At 32.0% G+C, this 25,658-nt stretch overlaps 3 protein-coding genes across 5 annotated transcripts; 1 reads left to right on the top strand and 2 right to left on the bottom strand.

Annotated features, from left to right (window-relative positions):
- Positions 1-7,974: 7,974 nt before the first annotated feature.
- LOC107427112 (E3 ubiquitin-protein ligase ATL31-like) lies at positions 7,975-9,640 on the top strand. The gene has a single exon (XM_060811420.1). It carries the CDS (start codon positions 8,306-8,308, stop codon positions 9,473-9,475), a length of 1,170 nt encoding a protein of 389 aa, XP_060667403.1. The 5' UTR covers positions 7,975-8,305; the 3' UTR covers positions 9,476-9,640.
- Positions 9,641-12,404: 2,764 nt separating this feature from the next.
- Positions 12,405-18,113, bottom strand: LOC107427116 (chloride channel protein CLC-e). Of its 3 annotated transcripts, none has more exons than XM_016037463.4 (7): positions 17,550-18,111; positions 17,026-17,452; positions 16,274-16,477; positions 15,486-15,952; positions 13,873-14,424; positions 13,216-13,424; positions 12,405-12,865 (listed from the first exon to the last, which is right to left on the bottom strand). In XM_016037463.4, the coding sequence occupies exons 1-7, from the start codon at positions 17,970-17,972 to the stop codon at positions 12,835-12,837; spliced, it is 2,313 nt and encodes a 770-aa protein (XP_015892949.3). In that variant the 5' UTR covers positions 17,973-18,111; the 3' UTR covers positions 12,405-12,834. The 3 variants fall into 3 exon arrangements, with proteins under 3 accessions (XP_015892949.3, XP_024933382.3, XP_048337133.2); XM_025077614.3 differs by having other exon boundaries at positions 17,651-17,786; XM_048481176.2 differs by lacking the exons at positions 12,405-12,865; positions 13,216-13,424 and having other exon boundaries at positions 14,212-14,424; positions 15,443-15,952; positions 17,550-18,113.
- A 904-nt stretch (positions 18,114-19,017) lies between these two features.
- LOC107407817 (UDP-rhamnose/UDP-galactose transporter 3-like) lies at positions 19,018-22,971 on the bottom strand. The gene is made up of 5 exons (XM_025069889.3): positions 22,271-22,971; positions 20,253-20,437; positions 19,954-20,154; positions 19,655-19,816; positions 19,018-19,546 (listed from the first exon to the last, which is right to left on the bottom strand). The coding sequence occupies exons 1-5, from the start codon at positions 22,398-22,400 to the stop codon at positions 19,172-19,174; spliced, it is 1,053 nt and encodes a 350-aa protein (XP_024925657.3). The 5' UTR covers positions 22,401-22,971; the 3' UTR covers positions 19,018-19,171.
- Between the last annotated feature and the right edge of the window lie 2,687 nt (positions 22,972-25,658).

Raw genomic sequence — 25,658 nt, 5'->3', positions numbered from 1 at the left:
AGTTGAGAAATAGATGTGTTCTATTCCCAGCTTGAATATGAGATCATGGAATCTTGAACTGTTTAGCCCCTTTATTAAAACATCAGCTAATTGACGTTCCAAAGGAATATAGGACATACACACTAATCTTTTCTCCAATTTTTCTTTGATGAAATGTCTATCAATTTCAATATGCTTTGTCCTATCATGTTGAATAGGATTATGAGCAATATTGATGGCTGACTTATTGTCATAGTAGAGCTTCATGAGACATTCCCATTTGAATTTTAAGTCGTCTAGAATAATCTTCAACCAGAGTAGTTCACATAATCCTTGAGCAATAACCCTAAATTCTGATTCTGCAAATGGCCTAGCTATCACATTCTGCTTTTTGCTCTTCGACATCACCAGATTTCCACCAAGGAAAGTACAGTACCCTATAATTGATTTTCTGTCCACTAGGGAACTTGCATAGTTAGCAGCAATGTAAGCTTCTAAAGCCAAAGTATCGTTCTTCCTGAACAGAATTCCTTTCCCCGGATTGCCTTTCAAGTAATGTAGCACCTTATAAGCAGCTTGAAGATGAGATTCTCTTGGATCATGCATGAATTGATTGATCACGCTCACAGAATATGCTATGTCTGGCCGAGTGTGAGCAAGGTATATGAGTCTACCAAGTAACTTTTGGTACATTCTTTTGTTAACAACTGGTTCTTCCTTAGCTTGTGATTTGGATCCATTGGGTTAGACACTTGGTTACAACTAATTTTTCTTGTTTCTGCCAATAGATCAGTCATATACTTTTGCTGAGAAATGAAGATTCCTTGAGTGGAATATACTACCTCAATATCCAGGAAGTACTTCAGTTTACCCAGTTCTTTTATTTCAAACTCCTCCACTAGTTTCTGCTTCAGTTCATGCTTCTCTTTTTCATCATTTTCAGTCATTATGATGTCATCTTCATGAACTAGAAGAGCAGTCACCTTTCCCGTAGTTGAATGCTTAATTAAAAGAATGTGATCACCCTAACTTTATTTATAACTAGACTTCTTCATGACATTTGCAAATCTTCCAAACCATGCTTTAGGGGATTGTTTTAACCCATAAAAGGTCTTCCTTAGCTTGCACACTTTGTTACCTGTGTCCTTCATCTAAGTCCCCATGGAGAAATGCGTTCTTAACATCATACCGTAGGAGTGGCCAAGTGAAGTGGGTAGTCAATGATAGCAGGACTTTCACTGTATTCATTTTTACAACTAGAGTAAAGGTCTCTAATAATCAACCCTATAAGTCTGGGTATATCCTTTTGCCACCAATCTTGGTTTATATCTCTCAAGAGATCCATCATCAACTTTGTATTTCAGCGGTGAAAATCCACTTACAATCAACAATCTTCCATGTTTTATTCTTTTCTAATGCATTCATGTCCTCCCTCATAGCATCCTTTCATTCTCTTTTTGACAATGCTTTAGACACACTGTGAGGGATAGTGATGGTGTTTAGACTTATAATGAATCTTTTGTGGGCTGGTGATAAGTGTTTAAGTGAGATATTGGATAGAGTGCTCGTTTGGTACATTCCCTGGTATCTTTTCTAACAGCAATGTGAAGATCTTGGTTGTCTGTTAGGTCAGTGGATGTTTCACTCGATTCTAAAGATGGTTCAGATCTTACCATAATCCCATTACCAGGGTCTAAGTTAGATTCTTGAACCTGTGTCAATTTTGAAGCGGCCTTTCTCCTTGAATATACCTGAGAAAATCGTGGAAACTTGTGAGTAACACTGGTTGGAATAGGAGATGACTCAGATTTAGTGACACTAGCAGAAATAAAAATAAAAGGTGACTTGGGTTCAACAACATAGACTGGAGATGAATCGGGTTCAACCGCATGGACTGGAACAGGAGGAAGGTCAAAAGCTATAAGTGGTTCAAAGGACTCATAGGGACTATCCTCCATCATTGAAATCTCCCTTAGAGGAGAGGACTTGGAGAAAAAAGGTTTATATTCAAATAAGGTGAACATTTGCAGAGATTTAAAACTTCCTGGATGAAAAATTGTAACACTTGTACCCCTTTTGAGTAGATAAGTAGCCTTGGAAGACACATTTGATGGCTTAGGATCTAGCTTACCTCTATGTTGGCCATGGATATGGACAAAGGCAATGCACCCAAGACCCTAGGAGTGAGCCCATTTGAGGTTTTGAAATGAGGAGAAGCCTATTTATCATATATGTGGCAATAAGGACAGCTTCCTTTGAATAGGACTTAGGAACATTGCCTTGGAAGAAAAGAGCTCTGGTGGTGTTGAGTAAATATATGCAATCTATCTAATCGAATTCTTCAATTAAAAAGATTTCAACTGATCTCCTAATCTATTTACAACTCATCTACAACTCGACATCTTGTTTGTTTATTAACACGGTGGGCATGAATACCATTGAAATCATTTTTTATTAACAAAACTGAATCTCTAAATAATTTTTTTTCTATGGCATTAATTATTTGTTTCAGTTTTTCTTTCATTGGTTTTTTCTTTACCTATGCTAAAAAGCTGCTCTAAGATAGTCTATGGTAGTAGAAAATCATATTGTCCTATCATTAAGCCTTTTGTTTAAGTTATTGGAAGTTTTCCTAATTGTATCAAGTTAATGCATACATACATTAAACTCTCATGTGTAGGGATGCTTCTTAACTAGAAACAATTCAAGCATTACTGAATGATAAAATTTTCCTGAAATGAGTCACTAGGAATTGAACATAAGTCTAGAATAAGCCTGTGTATATGAAGCCAAGAAAGACACACCACAAAATATGTGTCCTAAATTGAAAATAATTTTATCTAAAGTCTACCATAGTTTCCTTTGGGAGTGTGGGGAAGTGGGACAAGCTATTCTTTGAGTAATGTATAAAAGCTTGGGTTAAATTACTTAAGCTTGTGGTGTGGCATTTGCATATGTTTTAGACCCCAAAACATACTAACTGTCATCTAACTTATTTGAATGCATGCCTGCAATTTTTTATTATATTTACGACCAAGACTTACTTTTTCTTGGTAGGTAATTAGACAGTTCAATCTTAGGTTCATCATTAGGAAGTTAGATCAAGATTTATTTATCTTGGATGAGATAGTTTTCCAACCATTTTTTTGAAATTGATGTTTTAGTTTTTAGGGATAAGGGTATCTCTGAGTAAATGCTTCATCTCCAAATATAAACAATGGTTTCTAATGAAGTTTCTTGTTTTAAGCATGCTGCTACTGATGAGAAATATAATTTTGAGTGTCTGTCACAGTCGACCATCTTAAGTGAACAACCTTTGTTTCGGTGAGATATAACATTTTTTTATATCACCTATATTTTGACATTCATGAATTGCTCAAAATTGAGGTGATCAAATTATTGTGAATTTGCTTCTAGTGTAGTTGAGGTATAAAAAATTATATTTTAATGCACTAATTTATAGTTCAGTTTGTTGCATGCTGAGAAGGTATTTGTTGGTGACACTAATTTGTGATCCCATTCTAATCAAATCTATTTGCTCCAGTAGTCCATAAGAGATGAGACACAACTAGAAGTAATTGATGCCTCCAAGATGGATTGCATCTGATAGGTAGAGAAAATCTACTTATATGAGTGAAGTTGATCAATATAGTAAATGTCTCAAATAGTATATCATGTCTTTGGTCTTTTAGGGTCTTTTGTTTTTTGGTTTCCTTTCCTTTAAAGAGAAAAAAATAAAAGATTAAAAAAATTTTAGAATTATGTGTCTCAATACCTAGTTTACTCGACAAGTATGTAATTTTCCTTGTTAATGGAAATGATCACAATGGTAGGGATTAGTATTCTGTCTGAAGATTGCGATTGTATATATATTTATATATATAATGATTAGCACATAAATGCTTTTCTTGAATGTGAGCATAATTTTTATACTTGTTATTGTTAAATAGTTTGAACATGTTAATTTGTTGAGATTCTAAAAGAGTTATGTGATGTGTAGGTCACTAAGTTTGAGAATGCTGATTATATGGATTGTTGTTCCTTTTATAAAGTAGCTGCCAATCTGTAGATCTTATAGGGCAGATAGGTATTCAGATTTGAGATTTGAAAGTGGATGAAGAACTCAGAATGAAAAGTGCAGACCAACATGTACATTCAAGTTTATTGATAATTTGTAAATCTTATATATAAAGTAATGTTTTAGTGCTGTTTCAATGTTTATTTCATAATGCAGTTGATCCATTTATTATTCCATTAACGTCATAACTTTTGTACATGTTGTTTATGATAGTCCATGCTACTTTTGGATGCCTAGATAGGGCATATTAACTTATATTTTTTGGTACATGTGTTTAAAGGGTTTTTCATTAGATGTTGGAACTCTAGGAGGTTTTAGTTTGAATTTCAATTTCAAGTTGTAATTTATTTAACATGTTTGTTATCATAGAGATACTGTGATTGGCATACAGAATTTTATCTTGAAAGTATTTTTGGCTGATATTATTATTTTTAGCAAATTGTTATAGTAGGTTGGTTTTCATTTGATTTTAATTATAATATTTGTCAGATTTCAGGTTTTTAAAAACCCAAGATCAAGTTAAATGCAATGTTTCTCCACCACCATTAGTGCTGGTAGCTGCACTTTTCTATAGGATTTGATTGTCTTTGTACACATTTAAATCATTGTTGTAATTAAACAATTGACAATTATTTGTATGTGATGATTATCGTTTTTATAAAACATTATTTACAATTTTGGTAAGTTATAAATTTTTGTATTATTAATAATTAATTAATTTAAATTATACATAACAAAAATAATTTGCTTTATAGACCAAATTTTGGTCTTCGGAAGTGTATGCAAACGGGTTGCTAAATATGGAGTATTTTAGTGATCAACATTTGGTTTTTGAATATGGGGAATCAGTGACCAAAATTTGGTGATTAAAAATATTTTAAAATACATAAGGACTATTAGTGACCAACATAGTGGTCACTACAAGTGATTTTTAGTGACCCAGATATTTGGCCTAAAAAGGTTATTTATCAATGACCTCGACAATGGTCGCTAATAGTCATAACATTGGTCACTTATATGATTTTAGGTTACCAAATGTTGTTAAAATGGTCATTTTCTTAGGCTTTTAAAGGCTAAAATTTGGTCACTAAATACTCAAACTTTGTTCGTTGATACTTCTTAGTTTTAGCAACCATGTTTTGGTCCCTCAAAACAACTAGTTACAACCTTTTAGTGACTATGCAGTGACCACTATTTTTTGTCATTGATTCTATTTAGCAACCAAAGAGGTCATTTTTTACCAACCAAAACTGTTGTCACTAAACATGATTTTCTTAGTAGCTAAATCAAATTCAAATTTTTTAATTTGTTTATATTTTTAATGAGTAAATAAGTTGGATGACTGATTACATGATAATTTAATGAAGAAATCAGATTAACCTATGTTCATATAAAAGCTTAACCAATCTTGTTATTAAATTGAAAATAAATAATACACAACACAATACGAATACAATTCACCATGACATATTACTAGCTCTAGCTGCCTTATTTGATGAATAATATTTTAACAAAAACAGATAGGAGCCAAAAAAACTTGTGAATTGAGTGGAAAAAGGATATGTGAAGTTTATTTTGTTCCTCTGTGCATCTCTTATATGGATAAATCTCCATTAAAAAGGGAAACTTCTGTGTAGTTTGTGATTAGATGTAACTGTTATATATTTTGTCTCGTATGTATCTTTCTCTTAATAGATCTCTTCTTGTTCCTCCATCTTATCCTCTATCCTAGATGTCGTTAATCTCGTGTTGACCTTCCCAAAAAACAACCTTGGCATGGATGAGTTAATAATTTAGGGACTGTCTGGGAAAAGAATTCCAACTAATTTATGCCCCTACCAAAAGTAAGTATGGATTGGCCTATGCTAATTTTGGTTAATACTTGAATTTAGGAAAAATTTATTCATACATACCTGAAGTTTGCTTAAAATTCATCAAGCCCTTTCAAAATTCAAAATTCATCCCTTATCAATCCAGGATTTAACTTTTTTTAAATTTTACTTTTTGATTGATTGACTTATAAAAAATCTATTTTAGCCTTGTATGTGTGAAAATAAATATAAAATTAATACGGTCATTTTTTTCATTTAGTCAATAAGTAGAATTTTGCAACAAGTCGACACTTTTTTTTTTTTTTGTGTGTAGTATAAAATAAGTAAAACAACACATAAAATGCACATCTAGGTAAACAACAAATATTTTATTCATCATAGCAATTTTTTTTTTTTTATAAATCATTTTAGTCAAAAAAAATAAAATGTTTCAACAAAGTTTAAATGCTAAGTTGTTAAGTAATAAATTTTGAAACCTAGAAGAGAGCTTGATGATATTTTTGCAAATTTTAGAGGGTCAATGAAACTTTTCCTTCAAATTTACTTAGAAAATTTTACCTACTTCCTAAGGTTGAATGAAAATTCATTTAAACCCACGAGCTGAAAAATCATCACTTACCTTTGTGGTTTGAATAATTATCACTTACTAGTGTTATTGTTGTTTTGTAGTTTTTTTTTTTTTTTTTTTTTTAGGTGAATATGGTTGATTTGTAGTTAAAATTAATTTATGAAAAATCCATCTTATCTTTTTATGTCAAAATAAAGATCAAAACTTTATTTTATTATTATTATTATTTTTCAAATTTACATTATATATAATGCTTATTTGTTTTTACATTTATATTGTTAGCCACCATATAAATGTGGTAGGATAAAATCGATTTATGAAAAGTTTGTTTTACCCTTCATTATCAACATGAACATCAAAACTTTATATTTATTATTGTTAGTCACGGTATAAATGCAATCTTTGGTAAATGATATGTTTTTAATATGCAATATTGTAATAATAATTTAACATTTATCTTGACATCAATGGGTAAAATAGATGTTGTATAGGATAATTTAGTAAAAAAATAATCAACTTCATTAGTGGTAAGCGAGTGATGTTTTCTCAAAATTTGGAGTTCTATATAAATTTTCATCAAATCTTGAGGAGGTAGACAAATTGTTTCCAAATTTATTTTATTGAAAACAAATTTTGGACGCTAATCATACTAATTATTTCTAAGGCATCAAAGTTTTTATCAAATTTATTTTATAATCGAGATATGGATAATTGCACATTTAAATTAATATAAATAAAAGTGAAACCCAATAATAAAGAGTTTTTCTATTTCACTATTTGTAGCATTATTGTAATTTTAATTCTATTTTTTTGGGAGGCTAATTATATTTGTATCCCTAAATATTACATTTTTCTTCACTTTGCTCCCAAAACTTTAAAAACTTACATGGCACCTTAAATTATCAAATTTTTTTAATCACTTAAGTACATAAAAAAATAATAAATAAAATCCGAATGGAATATGCCCATGTGCAGGTCACATGCCTCTCAATTAAAGATATTTTCAAAATAATAATGATAATAATAATAATTTAGGGATAAAATGGACAAAGAAAATGAATAACATTGTTTCCTAATATTGAAACTCACAATATCCATTACTTTATTTTAGTTAAAACACATTATACCATTTGTTCATACATAACTTTTTCTTTAAAAAAAAAATTAATATCATAGACTTTTAGTACTTCTTGTACCAAAATAAAATTTTATTTAAAGGCATGTAAATTGCAAATTAAGTATATTCTATTCATATTTTGATATTTTGGATGGTGTTAACTATTGTATCAAAATGACAAAAATAAAAATAAAAATGATAATTTGAGGTGCAATATAAAAGTTTTTAAAGGCAAAATGAAAAACAATGTGTAATTAACCCTGTTTTAATATTAATATTAATATTATTATTTTTATTGTCTTTGTCTAACAACTTATTTCCAAGAAAGACAGGTAATAGGCTTCTAGAAGAGGGGAAAAAAAAAAAAAAAATCGTTAGCAAAACGACAATGAGTTTTGCATGTTATAGCTTCTTTGCTCTAATGGATAGCCTTCTAATTCTGGCCACATTACACTTTCCTGATTCTTAGGAAGAACAGAAAGCATTCCCTTTATAATTCTCATAACGACCCAAAAAAATGCCAGAGAAGCTGAGGGTGGGGTCCCCTTTTTCCACCCTCCCTCCATCTCTGTTACCTTTCTCTCTTTTATAACCTCTCTCTCTCTCTCTCTCTCTCTCTCTCTCTCTCTTCTCCTTCCCCAATTCCGTTTCCTCAATTTCCCTCTTTCCAAACCCTCACGTAAACCAATCTCCAGGTGTTCATCTCCTCCTTCGAAAAAGCCGTCGCAGTTATGAGCTCCGTTCACCACCACCGTCTGAGTTTCACGTACGCCGTAAAGCATGAGATTCTAACACTCTTCTTTCTCGTACTTGCATTGCCGGAGATTCCTCATGCCGGAGCTCAGTCGAGTCCCAACAACGACGATCACCGCCACCACGACGACGACGACGACGATGGCTATCCTTACACCAATCAGTTCACGCCTTCAATAGCCATCATTGTAGTGGTCCTTATAGCCGCACTTTTCTTCATGGGATTCATCTCCATTTACATTCGCCGTTGCAACAGCGGACTCAACGGCGAAAACAATGTCATCGCCGTCGGTGGAGGCGCTGGGAGGTCCCGACGACCTCGCGGACTGGATCGTGCCGTGATCGATTCGTTTCCTACCTTCGTTTACTCATCGGTTAAGGGGATCAAAATAGGAAAAGGCGCGCTGGAATGCGCCGTGTGCTTGAACGAGTTCGAAGAGGAAGACACGCTCCGTTTAATCCCCAAATGCGACCACGTTTTTCACCCGGACTGCATCGACGCCTGGTTGGAAAAGCACACCACGTGTCCGGTTTGCCGAGCTCAACTCGCACCTCAACCGAACGAATCGGTCCACGCCGATGGATCACAGACCGCGACCACGACGACGACGACGATGGCGGCTGCGGATATCGAAACTCAAAACGGCGACGCTTCGACGGAACAAGGAGTTGAACAGAGCGGCGAGAGAGATAGACAGAGACAGCATGAGGTATTACTGGAAACTGAATCGGAAATTTTGGAATACTTAAGGGCAAAATTGAACCGGAATCGTAGATCCAAATCCACGCGTAGACTGTTCAACCGGTCTCACTCGACCGGACACTTGATGATCAAACCGGGAGATGACTTGGAGCGGTTCACATTGAAGTTACCGGTTGAAGTTAGAAAGCAAATAATAAACCGGAAACTTCATAGGGCTACGAGCTTGGTGGTTTTGCCAAGGGACGAGAGTAAGACGATGTCGTGTAGGAGTAGTTCGAAGCGACCCGAGTGGTTGAACCGGTTGTATGTGTCGGACAGGTGGATCGCTCCGTTTTTTACGAGGATGTTATCGCGAAAAGTGGTGGCGGGTGATGGCGAGGGGACATCGACTCAGCCGGTTTTATCGGCAGTGCAACGAAGTGGTTCGGTTCAGCCTCCGGTTTAACGACTACTTCTACTAGTTTTTTTTTTTTTGGTTAGTATTTTAGTTTTTGTTCTCTTTAAGGAAATTCCAGTTTTATTGTCGATTTTCTATGAGCTGCATTAATTATTCTCGGTTCAAAATGTAAATTGTCAATACAACTTTATATTTTGAAGACTTTTTATGATACGTAAAATCCTGTAAAAAAAAGAGCCGAAGAAAATAAAAAATAAAAAAAAACCGTAGAGAAAGAGCTGGTGATTGTTTTTATGCACTAATTCTTTCATGCAAGACAAAAATAATTTGTCCAGACAACGTGTAAATGTGTGTATTTTTATTTACCCCCTACCCTTTCGTGCCTTAAATTTGTCCTGGATTTGAAAACTCTGTACTTCAATAACCTTATGTTGGCAGTTCTGCGCTTATACTTAAATCAGGCCAATCATTGTTCAAGCAATTAATGGATGGTGTTTCTAGTTGCCATTGGGAAGATCCAAACTTTAGTTGATGATATTAAATTAAATGCATCTTTCTCTACTTCGTATCAATTGGTTTTGTATTCTTGATTCTGGTGTATAAAAATGCTTTATCTAAAGGGGAAAACCAAGAATGTCCAAATGGGGGGGTAAAATGAAAGAAAAAGTAAAATGAAAGAAAAACGCTTTCTGCTCGAAACACAATTTTGTCATTATCCATCTACTTATTGATTACCCATTATACCCCTTTTTTTTTTTTTTTTTTAAACTACCAACTGCATACCAGAAACTCATCTACTAAGTCTTTCATCTTTCACTTGCAAACCTCTACAGAAGAAATCTGGTTTATATTAAACAAAATGAAGAGAAAAATAAATTGATGGTGAGTGTATATTTATATATATATATGTATATTTTTTTTAAACAATTTACCTAAATTATAATTTATCAAAAATCTTTTCATGATTTGAATTCATATTCTTATGGATACAAATAGAAATGCTCGACCAATAGAACTATTGCTCTTCATCTATGTATATATGTATATGGATATATATAGAAGAGAAAAATATATATGGATATATATATATATATATATATATTTATCTAGGCGAGCAAACCGATGATAATGGTCAAGAATCATAGAAATTGCAAGAATTCATGGGATGTTGTGATTTGGAGCCACTTATTGGATCGGTAAAATTTTTATAACCAATTGAAACTCTAACAATTTTGATTTTTGATTTTAAAGTAGCCATTGTGAACAATATAATTAGATTTTTTTTTTAATTTTATTTGCAAGTAGTTAATGGAGAATATAAAAAAATAAATAAAAATTAGAAAAAACATTATTAATCCAAGGTTGAAGACAACACATTCACCCCATGGTAGTAGGAGTGGGGTGGAGAGAGAGTGAGATAATCTTACTTAATTTTATAGTGCGGTTTTATGAATCACATTTAAAAAATTTATATTTAAAAAACTAAAATGAAAAATACAATATAGCTTAGAAACCAAAGTAGAAAACACGAATTTGTTTATATCCCGCATCTAATTACACATCTCTTTCCCATAAGGAAGGACACCTACTATGGAGGCTTCCTAGACAAAAATCAAATAAAACCATCCCTCTTCCATTCCTACCATGGGTATAGGTGGGTCGTTCTTAACCTTGGATTGACATAGTTTTTTCACTTTTATTTTTATTTATTTATTTATTTATTTATTTTTTTCCTACATTCTTCTCTAACCATTTATAAATAAAATTAAATATTATCATGAAAGCTTTGAAACCTGAACTCCACAACCCCAAAAACAAAAATAAAAAAAGGTTATAATGCCAAAAACAAAGTCTGAGAGAGAGACCAACACAAAGGCAGAGAGAGAAGCAATGGTTGAACAAATTTTAGCTCTTTAAGAATAGCCATGGTTGAACCAACTTGTTTTTCTCAGTGCTTATAATTCAGTGTTCTTTTTTTCCTAACCGGACTTTTAATATCCTAGAACTTTTCCGTTTCGAACCGCTAGAGCTCTCCTTGATTCTTCAACAACCACTCTCGATTGAACTTCTCCATTTCCTCCTCTAAGATTTCAGATGGTTGGCAAAATGGAAAGGTTTCAATTAAGGGTATAATTGGTAGTTTACTAGGTTGAATGGATGGATAGATGATGGGCAAAATTATATATTTTGAAAAGGATTGACATTTTTCATCGTTTTACCCTCGTCTGGCCATTCTTGGCTTTTCCCGTCTAAATTAGGTTTGCCTTTAAAAGTTCGATCAACAAAATAATAATATAAACAAGGTTTGGGGTCCAAAGATCTGAATCCATGGCCCAAATTCCATCTGTGATTGTGTGCAACAATGAGAGTTTGGATCTCTGTTGCATGTATAACCAAAGAAAACGAAAACAAAAAACCAAAATCAACCCTCTCATTTTTTTTTTTTAAATAAAAGGCCAAAAAAAAATAATAATAATAATTAAGCGTTTCTATATACATTTTTGTTTTTGGTTTTTTCCCCTATCAAAATTAGGTTTGCCTTTAAAAGTTCAATCAACAAAGTAATAATATAAACCAGGTTTGGGGTCCAAAGATCTGAATCCATCGCCCAAATTCCATTTGTGATTGAGTGCAACAGTGAGAGTTTGGATCTCTATTGCATGTGTAACCAAACAAACCAAAAACAAAAACCAAAATCAACCTTCTAGTTTTTAAAATAAAAAGGCCCAAATTCAAAAACATTTTTGAAAAAAATAATAATAATAAAGCGGTGCTAAATAAATTTTTGTTTTTGGTTTTAAAAAAATTCAAAATCAAAAACAGAAAACCAAAAATCAATGTTAACAAGCTCCAAGTAAATATATCTTGCATGTGTACTCTTCCCGCATGATGTATGTTTGGAATGATCACATGCTGTTTGATTTCCATATTTATTAACAAAAAGGAATGATAGAGCCAATTCCAAAGACCAAGAAGATAGTCCAGAAAATATGTACCTCAATCCTATAAGATTAAAAAGAATATGGCAAACCAAAATAGCTAAAGTTGAAACCTCAATATGTACAAAGTTTCTAATCCTACATTGACGTCAGGTATAATTGGGTTTAAGCCTATTCCAATATCATTGTATGAGCTCTCATGAATCTTTTCATTCTTGTATCCATTCAATGTATATGGTAGTTGAAGAGCTACTCTCAACTATTGATTAAAATTTTTACCTTCCAGTGCTGTCGAGACAACTAGTTTTATAGCAGGAATCTTACTGTTGTTGAATGAGGCCTGTACTGCAACAATCAGGTTGATCCTGCGTATTCTTTTGTCAAGTTGTAACTTTGAGATAATATCATCCAAATCTGAACATTGCCGGTAATCTGACATCCCAACAAGCCATGACTTACAGTGCAATATTAGCTTAGTGATTCTCTGGCTGCTACAGCTCTGCACCAACCAAAAGGAGTAGAGATCAGCAAAAACATGGGGGAAAAAAATTTACGAAGGATTTGTAGGCATATCTTGAACATAAGTTTTGTCCTTGTAACAACCTCTTAATTGATATTAAAGTGATGAAAGAAGATAGAAGTATCAAGTTATACTCCTGACCCTCCATTATTCATGTTAGGTTTTTGTTAGTATCACATGATTTTATGACTTTCTTCTCTATTTGAATCATATCAATAATTACTATTCAATTTTGCTAATGAGGGATTTGATTGGGGAAGATCAAAAGATATAATATCAAGGTTAGTGCTAAAGCAAAGAAAATGGAGCTAGAATATTAAAAAATGGACCTGCAAGTTAAACTGATACATTCTCTGTCCAAAAGGCCAACTAGGTGCCCTCTTTGATCTTCATGATGCTCTATAACTACTGGAAGTTCATTCATACCATGCCTATTCATAATCATCTGAGCAGAAAGAAGATTCATACTGGGTGTAGCCACCCATGGTACCCGACAGATTTCCCCATCCATAGAACACATTTCAGACACTAAAAGCTCCTGCAAACCAAATCATCAATTATTCAAGTTCACACAGTTTTGACAAGGTGTGGAAAAGAACTTGGCATAAGAACTCTAGAAACCAATAGACTATCATTCTCAACTTTGATCGTCTGATTTCCAAAGTACAGTAGCAGAGTGCCAACAACACAAAATAAAAACATGACAGTTTTATCAAAATCACATAATGTATTTATTATATTCGACTTTTCTATTTATTTGATACAACCCATCAGCTTAAGTTTTCAGTTTATCACTTTCTACATCTCTGATATGCTCTTAGTTTCTTCAAACTGTCTACTTTTTGTCTCCGACCAATTACCACTTAAATCTGGTTGAATAACTTCCTGGTTACCTATGCAAAGGCAACAAAAAAGACAAAAAAAAAAAAAAAAAAAAAAGATGTAATTTCATCTTAATATATATATACATATATATTTATTTTTACCTTGGATACTCTGCTTCTAGCTTTTGCATATCTACTGAATTCCTGTATGTCTCTAAGTGTCAGTAAACCAACTAGAACATTATGGTTATCAACAATCATTGCACAAGGCTGCTTTTCTATAAGCATAAGAGTCACTGCTTCTGTAAGCAGAGTGTTCATCATAATGGTCACATATCTTGTTTTCATGGCTTCTGAAACATATATTCTCTGTCCCAACTTTTCACTAGAATCTTCCACACAAAGTGAACTTTCAATTTCACAAAGGTCGCTAGTGTTTGATGTCTTTGCTCTAAAATCATAACTAGAAGATAGCCCATTAGAGCTAGAGGGGACCATATTAGGTTCTTGAAGGTCACGAGTAATTCCCTGATTAAGTTTTTTATTCTCCCATGCATCTTTTCTCCTTAACTGTCCAGATGTAATCCATGAAGACAATCCTACAGCTCCAAGTAGTGGGAGAACTATCCGATAGTCCTGTGTCAATTCAAAAAGCAGCAAAACTGCCGTAAGAGGTACCTGACACACCCCTGCAAGAGTCGCAGCCATTCCTACCTGAAAACAAAATCTCTAAATTATCAGCCACAGCCTGATTGTGGACATATATGAAAGTTTCAAAGGATCAGTTCAACAATTTTTGGTCAACTAGGTAACGTATTTTCACCATGATGAATCCAGAGTACCAATAGAAACCATGTTCTCACTCGTAAGAAGTAGAGATTCAAGCATCACTTACCAGTTCCTAGTCAATTTTTTTTTTCCCCCCTTCTTTTTTACATAACCAAAAATGAATAAACCAATAACTAACATATACAATGAACTGCAATAGTAAAAGGATGGAATAAAGATTTCAAAAGGTAGCTCTATGGTAAAAAATTATCTTCAGAAAGAGAAAGGGTATATCCTAGTGAATATAAACAGAATAAATCCATAGATAATACTATGGTTACCAAATTGTTTACCAAATTTTTGGATACCAACTAATGTGGCAATGTCTAATCACCTTGCATAGGTTTCACTTATTTATGCATTTAGGCCATATTTTTGTCGACCATTAATACACTGCCACATCAATTGGTATCCAAAACATTAGTAAACAAGTTGGTTTCCAAAAATTCAGTAAGTTGGCATTCAAAAAGTTAGTAAACAAGTTGGTATCCAAAGTAGTATTCTTGTCCATATACAGGGCTTGCACAGCTTATATTATAGTGCAAGTTAGTGTATATTTCTTCTGAAAAAAGTTTTCTTCAATGGAAATCTTAAGTCAAGATTGGTTTACACTTAAGATTCACTCCATTGATTCATGTAACTTATGTTTCTCATTTTTCAAGATGTTGACTTAAATAATGATAAATAATAATAAAAATAATAATGGAAAGACAAAGATGCACTTCCAAAACAAAGAAGTGAACCTGAAGATAATGGAAAACATTGCATGAATTCAGCATAAATAGGGCAATTCCTACCAACATCAAATGTGATTTATTGTGCTCAATAATGTCATAGAGAAAACATGGCATGGATAAACCATTCAAAACTATGAGTTTATAAATGTAGACTTTGAAAGTCTTACTGTAAATCAATATCATGCTGGTATAAAGTGGCCCAAAATATACCAGGCCATATGCTTGTGGTGATGCAACTTCCAAGAAGGAGATATGAGCAAAGGGATAGGGTTGAGCAACCAAAAAACTAATTAGTTTCCCATATGCTACTCCTGTTGCTGCACCAATAAAGAGGGATGGAGCATAGTAACCTCCCACTAATCCAGAGGCACGGCACAAAGAGGTCGCTATGATCTTCACTGCCACAAGCTGAAGCAGTAGATCAGCTGAGAGGCCTTTCACAAATGGCCGAGATTCCAATAAAATGTCCACATTTTGAAAACCCCAATAAAGAATTTCAGGATATGGCAATGCTATCAAGCCAACACACAAGCCACCCAGTATGGGAAACAAAGCCCTTGGTATGCCAATGGTCTTGTGAGATTTATCAACAATTACCAACATGAATGATGTGCACCTAGATAGAGCCAATGAAACCAAGCCGCATAGGATTCCCAGCAACAGGTAAAGCGGAAGCTCTGAAAAGGAATGGAACAGCTGTTACAGTTTAAACCTTATCTTCTTTGTGAAAACTTGAACAATCACCTGAAGATATACTCAGTTTGACCTAAAAAGTTCATTCTAGTAAAATTAGTTATTCTGACAATCGCGACTAAGCTATTTATATAGCATATTCAGTAAATTCACTTCTTCAAAAAGTTATGATAAAATCGATAGATAATGTAATAAAACTAACTTGTTAAAGTCCTTGAGGAAATTTTCTACACTAAACCCTTGATATGTCTATATTTGTGCGCAAACATGCATAAATATTATTTTAAACAGAATTGGTAGCTCACCAGTTGGAGAGCGGAAGTCATAGACTGGGACCTTAAAGGCTGGTTCAGAACCCAGACCTACTTCTGAAACTACAGACGCTATGACTGCACTCAGAATAACCATAGAAGTGGTATTTGAAAGTGACAATGATGAAGGATCTGTTGGTGAAGGCCACAAGACCGACTCTACCGCAAAAAAACATCCAGCAACAGCAGCATTGAACCCTGTTGAAACAGAAAAACAACTATAAAGAGAACAGAGATTTATCATAGCCATCATAAGCACAGCGCAGAAAGGAGTTTGCCAATTCAGCTCCATGTCAAAAACCATAATTGATTTAAACAGAAGCACCATGATGGATCAAAGAGAAGATTTCTAATGGTCTTCCAACAACAGCCAAAAGATACAGATTTAATTTACAAGATTGACAGTAATTGGCTAATCAAAATGAACCTAATAATTTGCAATGGTGGGAGATACTTAAATTTGAACTGACTAACAAGATTCCTCAAAGGTATTGATATTGACATTACTCATAACAATATATATATATATATATATATATATATATATATATATATATATATATATATATATATATATGTGTGTGTGTTTACTTTGGCTACAAAAAGCGCCTATCTGTGTGTGACTAAAACATTTACACACATTATCTGCACGTTATGAACCAGGACAAGTGCTTAATGTAGCATTACCATGTATATAGATATATATTGACATTACTAATTGACTCAAACGGATAACAAATACAAACCAGAAGCAATTCCAGCAGCCGATCCAGCAGCCACAATGGAAGTCTGCCTTTCAGAACTTCTATTGAACAGATAACCAACACCCTTGGCTATGGAAGTTCCAATCTCCACATTAGGACCTTCAGGACCCAATGAATTCCCAGTACCGAGGGTAACACAAGCTGCGACTGCTTTGAGAAAAGGACGAGAAGCAGCCTTCAAACCATCAAAAATGGAAATGGGCAATCCCAATCCCTCAATAGAACCATCATTCTCTTCTGGATCATCATCCAAAACACTTCGAAGAACATTTAGCACACTCACAATCAGACCCCCACAAGTTGGAACCAAAATCACTCGCTTCCATGTATCTTCAATGGGTCCCTCCCTCAGCCAAGAAGCTCCTCGGTATGGTATCCCATCCCAGAAATAGTCCCGTAATTCATGCACCTTCAAATTCAAAAAAAGAAAAAAAAAATGCACAGAGAATTATGTGACAATTTCTATAAAAACCAAGCAAGAAAGCAAAAAAATCAAATGGGATTACTCCGTTGTTGAAGAGAACCACGCCGAGCCCTGTGAGTAGACCAACTAAGCAAGACGACAATATTACCGTCAAATTCCCGCGATTTTGGACACGGGTTATACCTGTTCCTCCTCCTCCTCCTTCTCCTTCTTCTTCTTCTTCTTCTTCTTCTTCTTCTTCACTGACAATGGCTTCTGATTTTTGACTGTGAGGAAGAGCAAATCTGATTGAGCACCTGCCATGTACGACATGGTTGATAATAGTTCTTTTGGTGTTTGGTAATGAAAAAGACAAGAAAAGTAAGCTTTTCCTCAATGATGAAGAAGACGGTAATGGAGGTGTGTATTTGGTGCACAAAGAAGACGAAACCAGAGGTGACAAAAGGGTTGAAGAATAAGACTGAGAATTTGGGAACAACCGCCATGGATATTCCAAACCCACCATTATCTTTCTACTCCGCCCTGAGACCACAACCCACCACCACCTACCTAACCCGATAACTGCTTTATTTATGTTTTCATCTATATCTGGAAAGATTTCTAAAAGAATGCAAGATTTTGGAGCATGTATTTTTTTTTTTTTTTTTCCTATCACAATAAATAAATAAATAAATATATGTTTGGAATATGAAGAAAAATCTTAACTGAAAACTACCAGCCGCATGTTACTTGGAAATTATTTATAATATTTCCTCCAAATGTGTGAAAGCGGTGTCAATTGTTTGTAATTTTCTTAGTAACAAAAATCTAATCAAAAACCACTATAGATGCTAATATTCAGATTAATAAAATTACGAGTACAAAATTATTTAATAAAGGATGATATCTTATTATTTTATTGGCTTTTTTTAAGTTTAATTTATTCATTTAAAAGTCAAATTTTTTAACAGATAAAATACTGGTGCATTATCTTACCACATTATTTGGTAAATAATTTTGTATCTATAATATTATTGGTTTTGTGGATAGTATTAGCAAAATTGGAAGATTTTTGGTATACATACATAGCTTTTCTAATTATAAAATTATTGGTACTATGAAAATACACTTTCATACTACACTTTCTCATTCCAAAGCAGGCGGAGGATTTCCATTTACAGGCAGAAATAAGTGCGAAAGCTATTATACAAGTTAGAAATTAACTAATTACAGGTAGGTTAATTAACTAGCTAGTGCGGGTACTAAGTTACATATCAACACTTTGGAACTAGTCGATGTAGTAAATGAATAATTGACAAATTACTATAATTTAAAAACTAAATAAGTGGACCATCTATAAACTAATAAACTAACAAAACATTAGTTCTAATCCAAAAAGTTGGGTTGGTCACTTTAGTATTACTGTTTTTGATATCTATATTATATTAACTAATTTTTTTAATCACATTCTGTTAATAATAAAAATCATATGATAGACATTCAAGATAGGTCACTTTTTTGACTATGCAATAGTAACTCAACATCGTTATTTTGATATCAGCCAAAATTAGTAAGAAAAATAAAGTATTGCATTAATTATGTTCGAAAAACAAATTAGTGGTAGAAAAGAAGAAAAAAAAGAAAAAAGAATGATCTTAGTGAGAATAAAATCCCAAAAGGAATTAAATTTTTGGAGCCAAAAAAAGAAGAAAAGAAAATGATGTGCTATCCTCTAGACACACCAAATTCAACATCTTTCAATAGACTCTGCTCCTTTCCCTCATTGCTAAGCAGTCTGCTGGTTTCTTCCCCTTGCTGGTTCTGTTGTTTGACAAGGGGAAGATGAATCTTGGAAGCTGCAGCTTTCTTCTCTGCCTCCACAGCCCAACTGTATATCAGCATTCCAACAACAGCAAGTACCATCCCCATTATGTTCTTGAATGTCATCTCCACATCAAACAGCAACCACCCTAATGTCAACACACACAGAGTCTTCATGTGGCCTAAAACCTGGAAAGATGTGGCCGAGAACCGTCCGATACAGAGGTACTGGCTGACATTGCAGAACACTGCTAGGGAGCATGATAGTAGTATGAATAGCTGCATACACATTGTGATAAGATATCAGAGATAATATTAAAAAAAAAAAAAAATGTGTGACAAATACTGTATATTGTCATCATCATCAAATTGGAAGATGGAACTTACAAATGCACCAAAAGTGAGATTGAAGTTTGCCAGAAGTTTTCCGGTTAAGAAGTAATCGATGAGGGGACCAAGAATGAGGAGAGAAATTGCTTGGATTGGAGCTGTCTTGCTCAGCAATTCAAAAGAGCCTATTGAGTATTTCTTCTGTAATGATCCTATTGTCTGTTTGGAAATGGCATTAAATAAATAAATAAATAGAAACATACCAGAAATATCAATTTTTCGATTATTTGATAAGGAGAAAATCATTATCTGATTTGGTATAGAGAATTAGGAAATAAATAAGTACTAGTACTCACAATTTGTTGGAAGGAAGTAGACAAGATTGCTAAAGAGGCACAGAGAAAGCCTTTGCCATTAACTTTGACATCAGTTACTGTGCAGATTCCCACACCTACAATCACCACTGCAACAGCCATCTTCACTTCTTTTGAATAGTGTTTTCCATGAAGAATCCATTCCATCACACATACCACTGGAATCATGCTTAACTTTGATATCTATATTAAACAAAGAACAAGGTCAGAATTTTGCCTAAAAAGAAAGCTAGGTTGGGACTAATTAGCAAAGAAAAAAAAAATATTATATATATATGGACCTGATAAAATCCAACAGAGTTGAGCATGAGGCTGAAGTTCATCCCTGCAATAGAGGTGTTTGCAACAATTGCGAACCAAACAAGTTCCCAAAGCGGAATATGCTTTGATGAGGTATAACCAGCAGCATTTGAAACTAAGCCAACCAGGGCAGTCACAGTGAAGTGGAAGCCTGTTAAAGTTGTTGCTGCAATGGTGGAGATACAGTTTGTCAAATAATTTCAAGCAAAGCAAAATTCTATATGCACCACAAATTCTGAGATGGGATCTCATTATTTAGAAAATAATTTCTATTTTTATATACTCTTGTGCATAATTTATCAAACAAGTATATATTTGATAGGTCTCTTTCAAAAATAATTCTTTTAGTAATCTAAAAAAGGAAAATTACTTTTTAAAATATATAAACCAAAACTGGTATATTCAGATATTCGTTTCAAAGTAGGGAAAAGTTTTAGGTTTCAATTCTAAGTGTATTTTTATACTAAATGGAATCGATTATATAAACTGTTTTCAGTTTTCCAAACACAAGTTTGCATTCTTAATCACCACCATAAACTTTTTTCTACTTCATTTTCACATACAAATAGTACTTTCTTTTTTTTATTATTTTAATATTGAAAATAGGAAGTTTCATAGTTTGAAATCCGAATGTTCGTTGTAAAAGACAGTTGTTTCCACAAGATATCCACAATACAAACATATTGAAATGGGAAATGAATAATTCAGTTTGAAGAAATCTATGCTAAGATATTAAAATACTCATGGTTGCATACTTACATCTAGAATGTTAACATTCTAGAACTATTTTCCTCTACCATTTCATATTTACTCTTTTTCCCTTCTTTTTTTCCGCCTACCATCTCAAATCTTACTATATATATATATATATATTTTTTTTTTTAATACCATTGCATATCTTACTTTGAAATTTCTTTCTAATAACTCGTTTTCTTGGGGAAATAACTCGTTTTCTTGGTGGACTTTTAAAAGCTATATAGAAGCAAATAAGGTTTAGATGTGACATTAGATGCTTTCCAATTCACAAAGCAAGTCTCACAATGTGGCACTAGTTATGCCACTATTGATCTATGCTAATAGAATTCATATGTTATGTAATAATTTAATTGACTGTTTAAAATTGTTTACTTTTTCATATTAAAATTTTAATATATACAATCTAAATATAATTACATACATCAATTTGGTGTTTTATTATCTTTTATAATAAGTTGTATTTGTACTTATCATGTCATAATAAATAGTAAAACTCTTTTTTTAAAGAAAATGATATTATATCATAGTTTAACAAAAACAGAGAAAAAAAAAATAAAATAGAAGAATTAGATCCCAAAAACATTTATGAAGTGTTTTAATATGTTTCTCACTATTGTTTAATAATAATTACCTTTTTTCCATGATAAAAATTAATATTAAACTATAAGAAACAAATTGTATATGAAATTGTCACCGCTTCCAAATAAGATTTGCAAACACTGTAAATATGAAAGTCAACGAAATTGCTGGCCGACGCGGAAATTTGACCATATGGTTAAGTCCAAAAGCGCACATGTCATATTTAAAAAGCAGTTTGGTTTCCTTGCGAGCTCCGTGTGGAAAAAGCCAAAAATAAAAACAAAATAACAAACGGCCTTCACCCGTTCCCAACGACAACAAATCTGCAACTTCAGGCTGAATTTTCTTTACACAATTTTCAGCAACAAAAACTTCTAATTATTTTTTATTTTATTTTATTTTTTTGAAAAATTGTGTTCATCCCACACCATCATCTCTAATTATGCATCATATACCATGACAAAAGAAATTTTAAATGTCGGATTACATGTAATTCGGTCCTATTTAAATACAGTTTTCATTCAGTAACACAGAGATTAATGTTTCTTCCTTATGACAAGTGATTAATCAACCTTAATTTTTCACAATCAAATTATACCAATATGTGAAAAAGAACAAAACAAGAACAGAGTTGGAAGAAGAAGGAGAAAGAAGGTAAACTAACCGAAGGCAAAACCGAAACCGAGAGGCGACATGAGCTCTTTGTTGGCCATGATAATGCCCACGGAGCTCACAACATTCATAGTCCATGCTCCTAAATCACACACTAAAGATGAAGATTTTTTATCACCCATTTCAGGAATATATATTTTCTCCTCAAACTCGATTACAATATATATATATATATAAGCTCAAAAACTTGCAGCAGATCAGATGCTGCTGCAGTTTCCAAAAACTTGGATTTTTGGTTAATACCCTTTTTGTGTATGAATCATGAGACAGAAGATGGATATATATATGTGTGTGTGTATATATAGAATATAAGAAGGAAAGGGAAGAGAAAAAATGAGATAGAGAGTCACAACAAGAGTCTGTGTCAGCTTTGGCAGAGGATGTGTTTGGTTTTTATAGAGATATAAACAGGCAAACACACAAACATATACACATGCAAAGGATGAAAAGGACTAAGAGAAATATAGGTGATATTGGCTGGCTTTTCATATTCCTTTCTTTTTTATTTTGCTGTCTCTCTCAGAAACCAGCATGTTACCCTTATCTCCATTCCCTATAATCATTCTTAGTTTTTTATTAGATTCTCATAATTCTCAATTTTTTAAGTCGAATCCCACCTCCTAACCTTCATGATTTTTCTCACCAATTGAGTGATTTCCCCATTTGCCATTTGTTGGTAGGTAAGATGTTTACACCAATCAGAATGTACAATATACTGTTTAGTTCATTTATTTTTAAGGGCTATTTGCACTTGAATTTAAAGAGTGTTAGGCACTTTTCCTTTAACTATGGTGCTTGTTACATTTCTCTTATTTTGACAATTTTTGGCAATTAATAATATTTTTAAATATTTATTAATTAATTGCAAATGTATTTTAAACTCCAATTACATAAGAAAAAGAAAAATGCCAAAAGAAAAAAAAAATACAAAGCTAAGAAAAGTGCAACAAATACTTTAGTTTATTTATTTGTTTATTTTATTTTTTCCTTCTTTTATTATTATTTTTTTAACACCTAGTTAAGTGACAAAAGTGCTAGAAAGAAACATAATCAGGGATAAAAGTGTCAAACACCCTAATGTTATTTATTTATTTGTTGACTGTTTTAAAGAAGAAAAAAAGGTGAAGTAGAATGGTTACATTATTTAGGCCTTAAACAGCGGACAGACTCCACGGCCACCTTTAAGTTCGTCTTTATGAGGACACATTAATAAGCAAAGTCTCCTTAACTAACCCATAATTTGAATGGTAACAATCAACTAGGATAAAAAAAATGTCTGAAGGGGAAAAAAAAAAATTTTATATATATATATATATATATATATATATATATATATGTATAAAATAAATCATTAAGGTTCGGCAAATTTTTTGTTTATCTAATTATGTATAATTTATTTACTTCAAATGTTTGTTATTGATAATTAGGATGTGTAAGGAATCTCACTAAAATACAAAATTAAGGGAGGAAAAAAAAAACACTAAATACAATTTCAAATTATATTAATTTGTTTTTGTTTTTTTCAAATTCATAATTTTTTAGGGTATTTAATAATCTCTAATACCATTAACAAATATTAGTGATAAGCAAATTATACACAGTTAGACAAAAATAAATAAATAAATAAATAAAACTAAAACTAAAAACCAACAGTTTACCGAACAACACCTAAGTTTTCCTTTAGATCACAAAGTTTTTGGATAAAGTAAAAACTTAAAAATGAAAAATTAATTTTCTAATAGATATTTTATGGAAAAATAAATAAATACTATGTGATTCAAGCAATGAAATTCTAACACTTTGAGTTTATATTTCTCCCTCTAGTACACATATGGGACTTACATATGCATTAAAGGAGGGAGTGTACATATTTCCATTGCATGGTAGATTGTTTTGTGATTCAAACATGTCTAAATGTTTAATTGTAACGTAAGTGATCAATTTGGCAGTACCAAGAGAGTTTGGTTTGTTTAGAAAGTTTAGTAGTAACTGAAATTTAAAATAAATAAATAAATAAATACCATAACCTATGGTTTGATGGCCACTTTTGTAATGGTAAGCCTAAAATCTTTTACGAGCCAGGAATGTTTGTAAGATTAGGAAGGGTAATTTGACTTGTGGAAACTAATTTGGGCTCTTAATTGATTCATGTCTCTTTACAAAGTTAAGTTTTGGGATAAATCATACAAAATCGTTCTAAACTATTTGAGATTTACAAATATAAATAAACTTTCCTTCAAAAAAAAAAAGAAAACTCAATTATGATTATGTATAACATATTGCAACCTTCAACCCAATTAAATGCTAAAATTATTTTAATTTGAAAAGAATACCCTTTCGGCATACCTATGATACCATTTTCCAAATAATTTAATCCAAACATTTTTTACTATCTAAAAATTAACAATCATATTTTCTTTAAAAAAATCAAAAACAATATTTTATTAAAAAATTATCAAAAATAATATTTTCTTCAAATAAGTTATTAGAAATAACATTTTGTTCAAAAACAATATAAAAAATAATATTTTGTCCAAAAAATAAAATAAAAAATAATATGGTCTTCCAAAAATATTAAAATAATATTTTCTTTCAAAAAGTATTAAAAATAATATTTTCTTACAAAATATATTAAAAATAATATTTTCTTACAAAATATATTAAAAATAATATTTTCTTACAAAAAATATAAAAGAATAATATTTTCTAAAAAATATTAAAACTACTATATTCTTAAAAGTAATATTAGAAATAATCTTTTCTTCAAAAATATTAGAAATAATATTTTCCTCAAAAAATAAAAAATAATATTTTTTTTAAATATGTTAAAAATGATACTAATATCAATTAAATGAATTTATTCATTATGAGTATTTAAGTAATTCTAGAATAATTTTTATAGATTTTTTTTGTAAGGGTAATTCTGCTACATTTTTATTTGACTTGTAAGTTTTTAATAGTTTGAGAGGGTTTTCTATAAAAAAATAAAATAAAATAAAATAAAATTGGTAGGTTATTTGTAAGTGTCAAATAGTTTAGGAGGATTTACTGTAATTTACACTAAATTTTTTTTTTCAATTATTTTACATTGTTGAAAAGTGTAAAATGCCCTACTTTTAACTATACACTTCTTTCTCCCTCGTCGATCCTCTCCCAATTTGTTAGAGCTATTTAGTACTTATTGGAATTCTAACCCCCTTTTTTTAGTGTGTAAAGTTATTTAGATTAGTTTTATATTACTTGTTTGGATGCATTTTAGAATCCATTTAGGAAGTGTTAAATTTAGCAGCAAATTGAAATTATATGGGAAAATGAAATTTTCTTTTACTTAGGTAATTTTCAAAGGTGAAAAGTGTGGATATATGGAAAACTAAGTATTT

This window comes from Ziziphus jujuba, chromosome 9, assembly GCF_031755915.1.
Source record: "Ziziphus jujuba cultivar Dongzao chromosome 9, ASM3175591v1".
Lineage (NCBI taxonomy): Eukaryota > Viridiplantae > Streptophyta > Magnoliopsida > Rosales > Rhamnaceae > Ziziphus > Ziziphus jujuba.
This window is presented reverse-complemented; position numbering and strand designations above follow the sequence as displayed.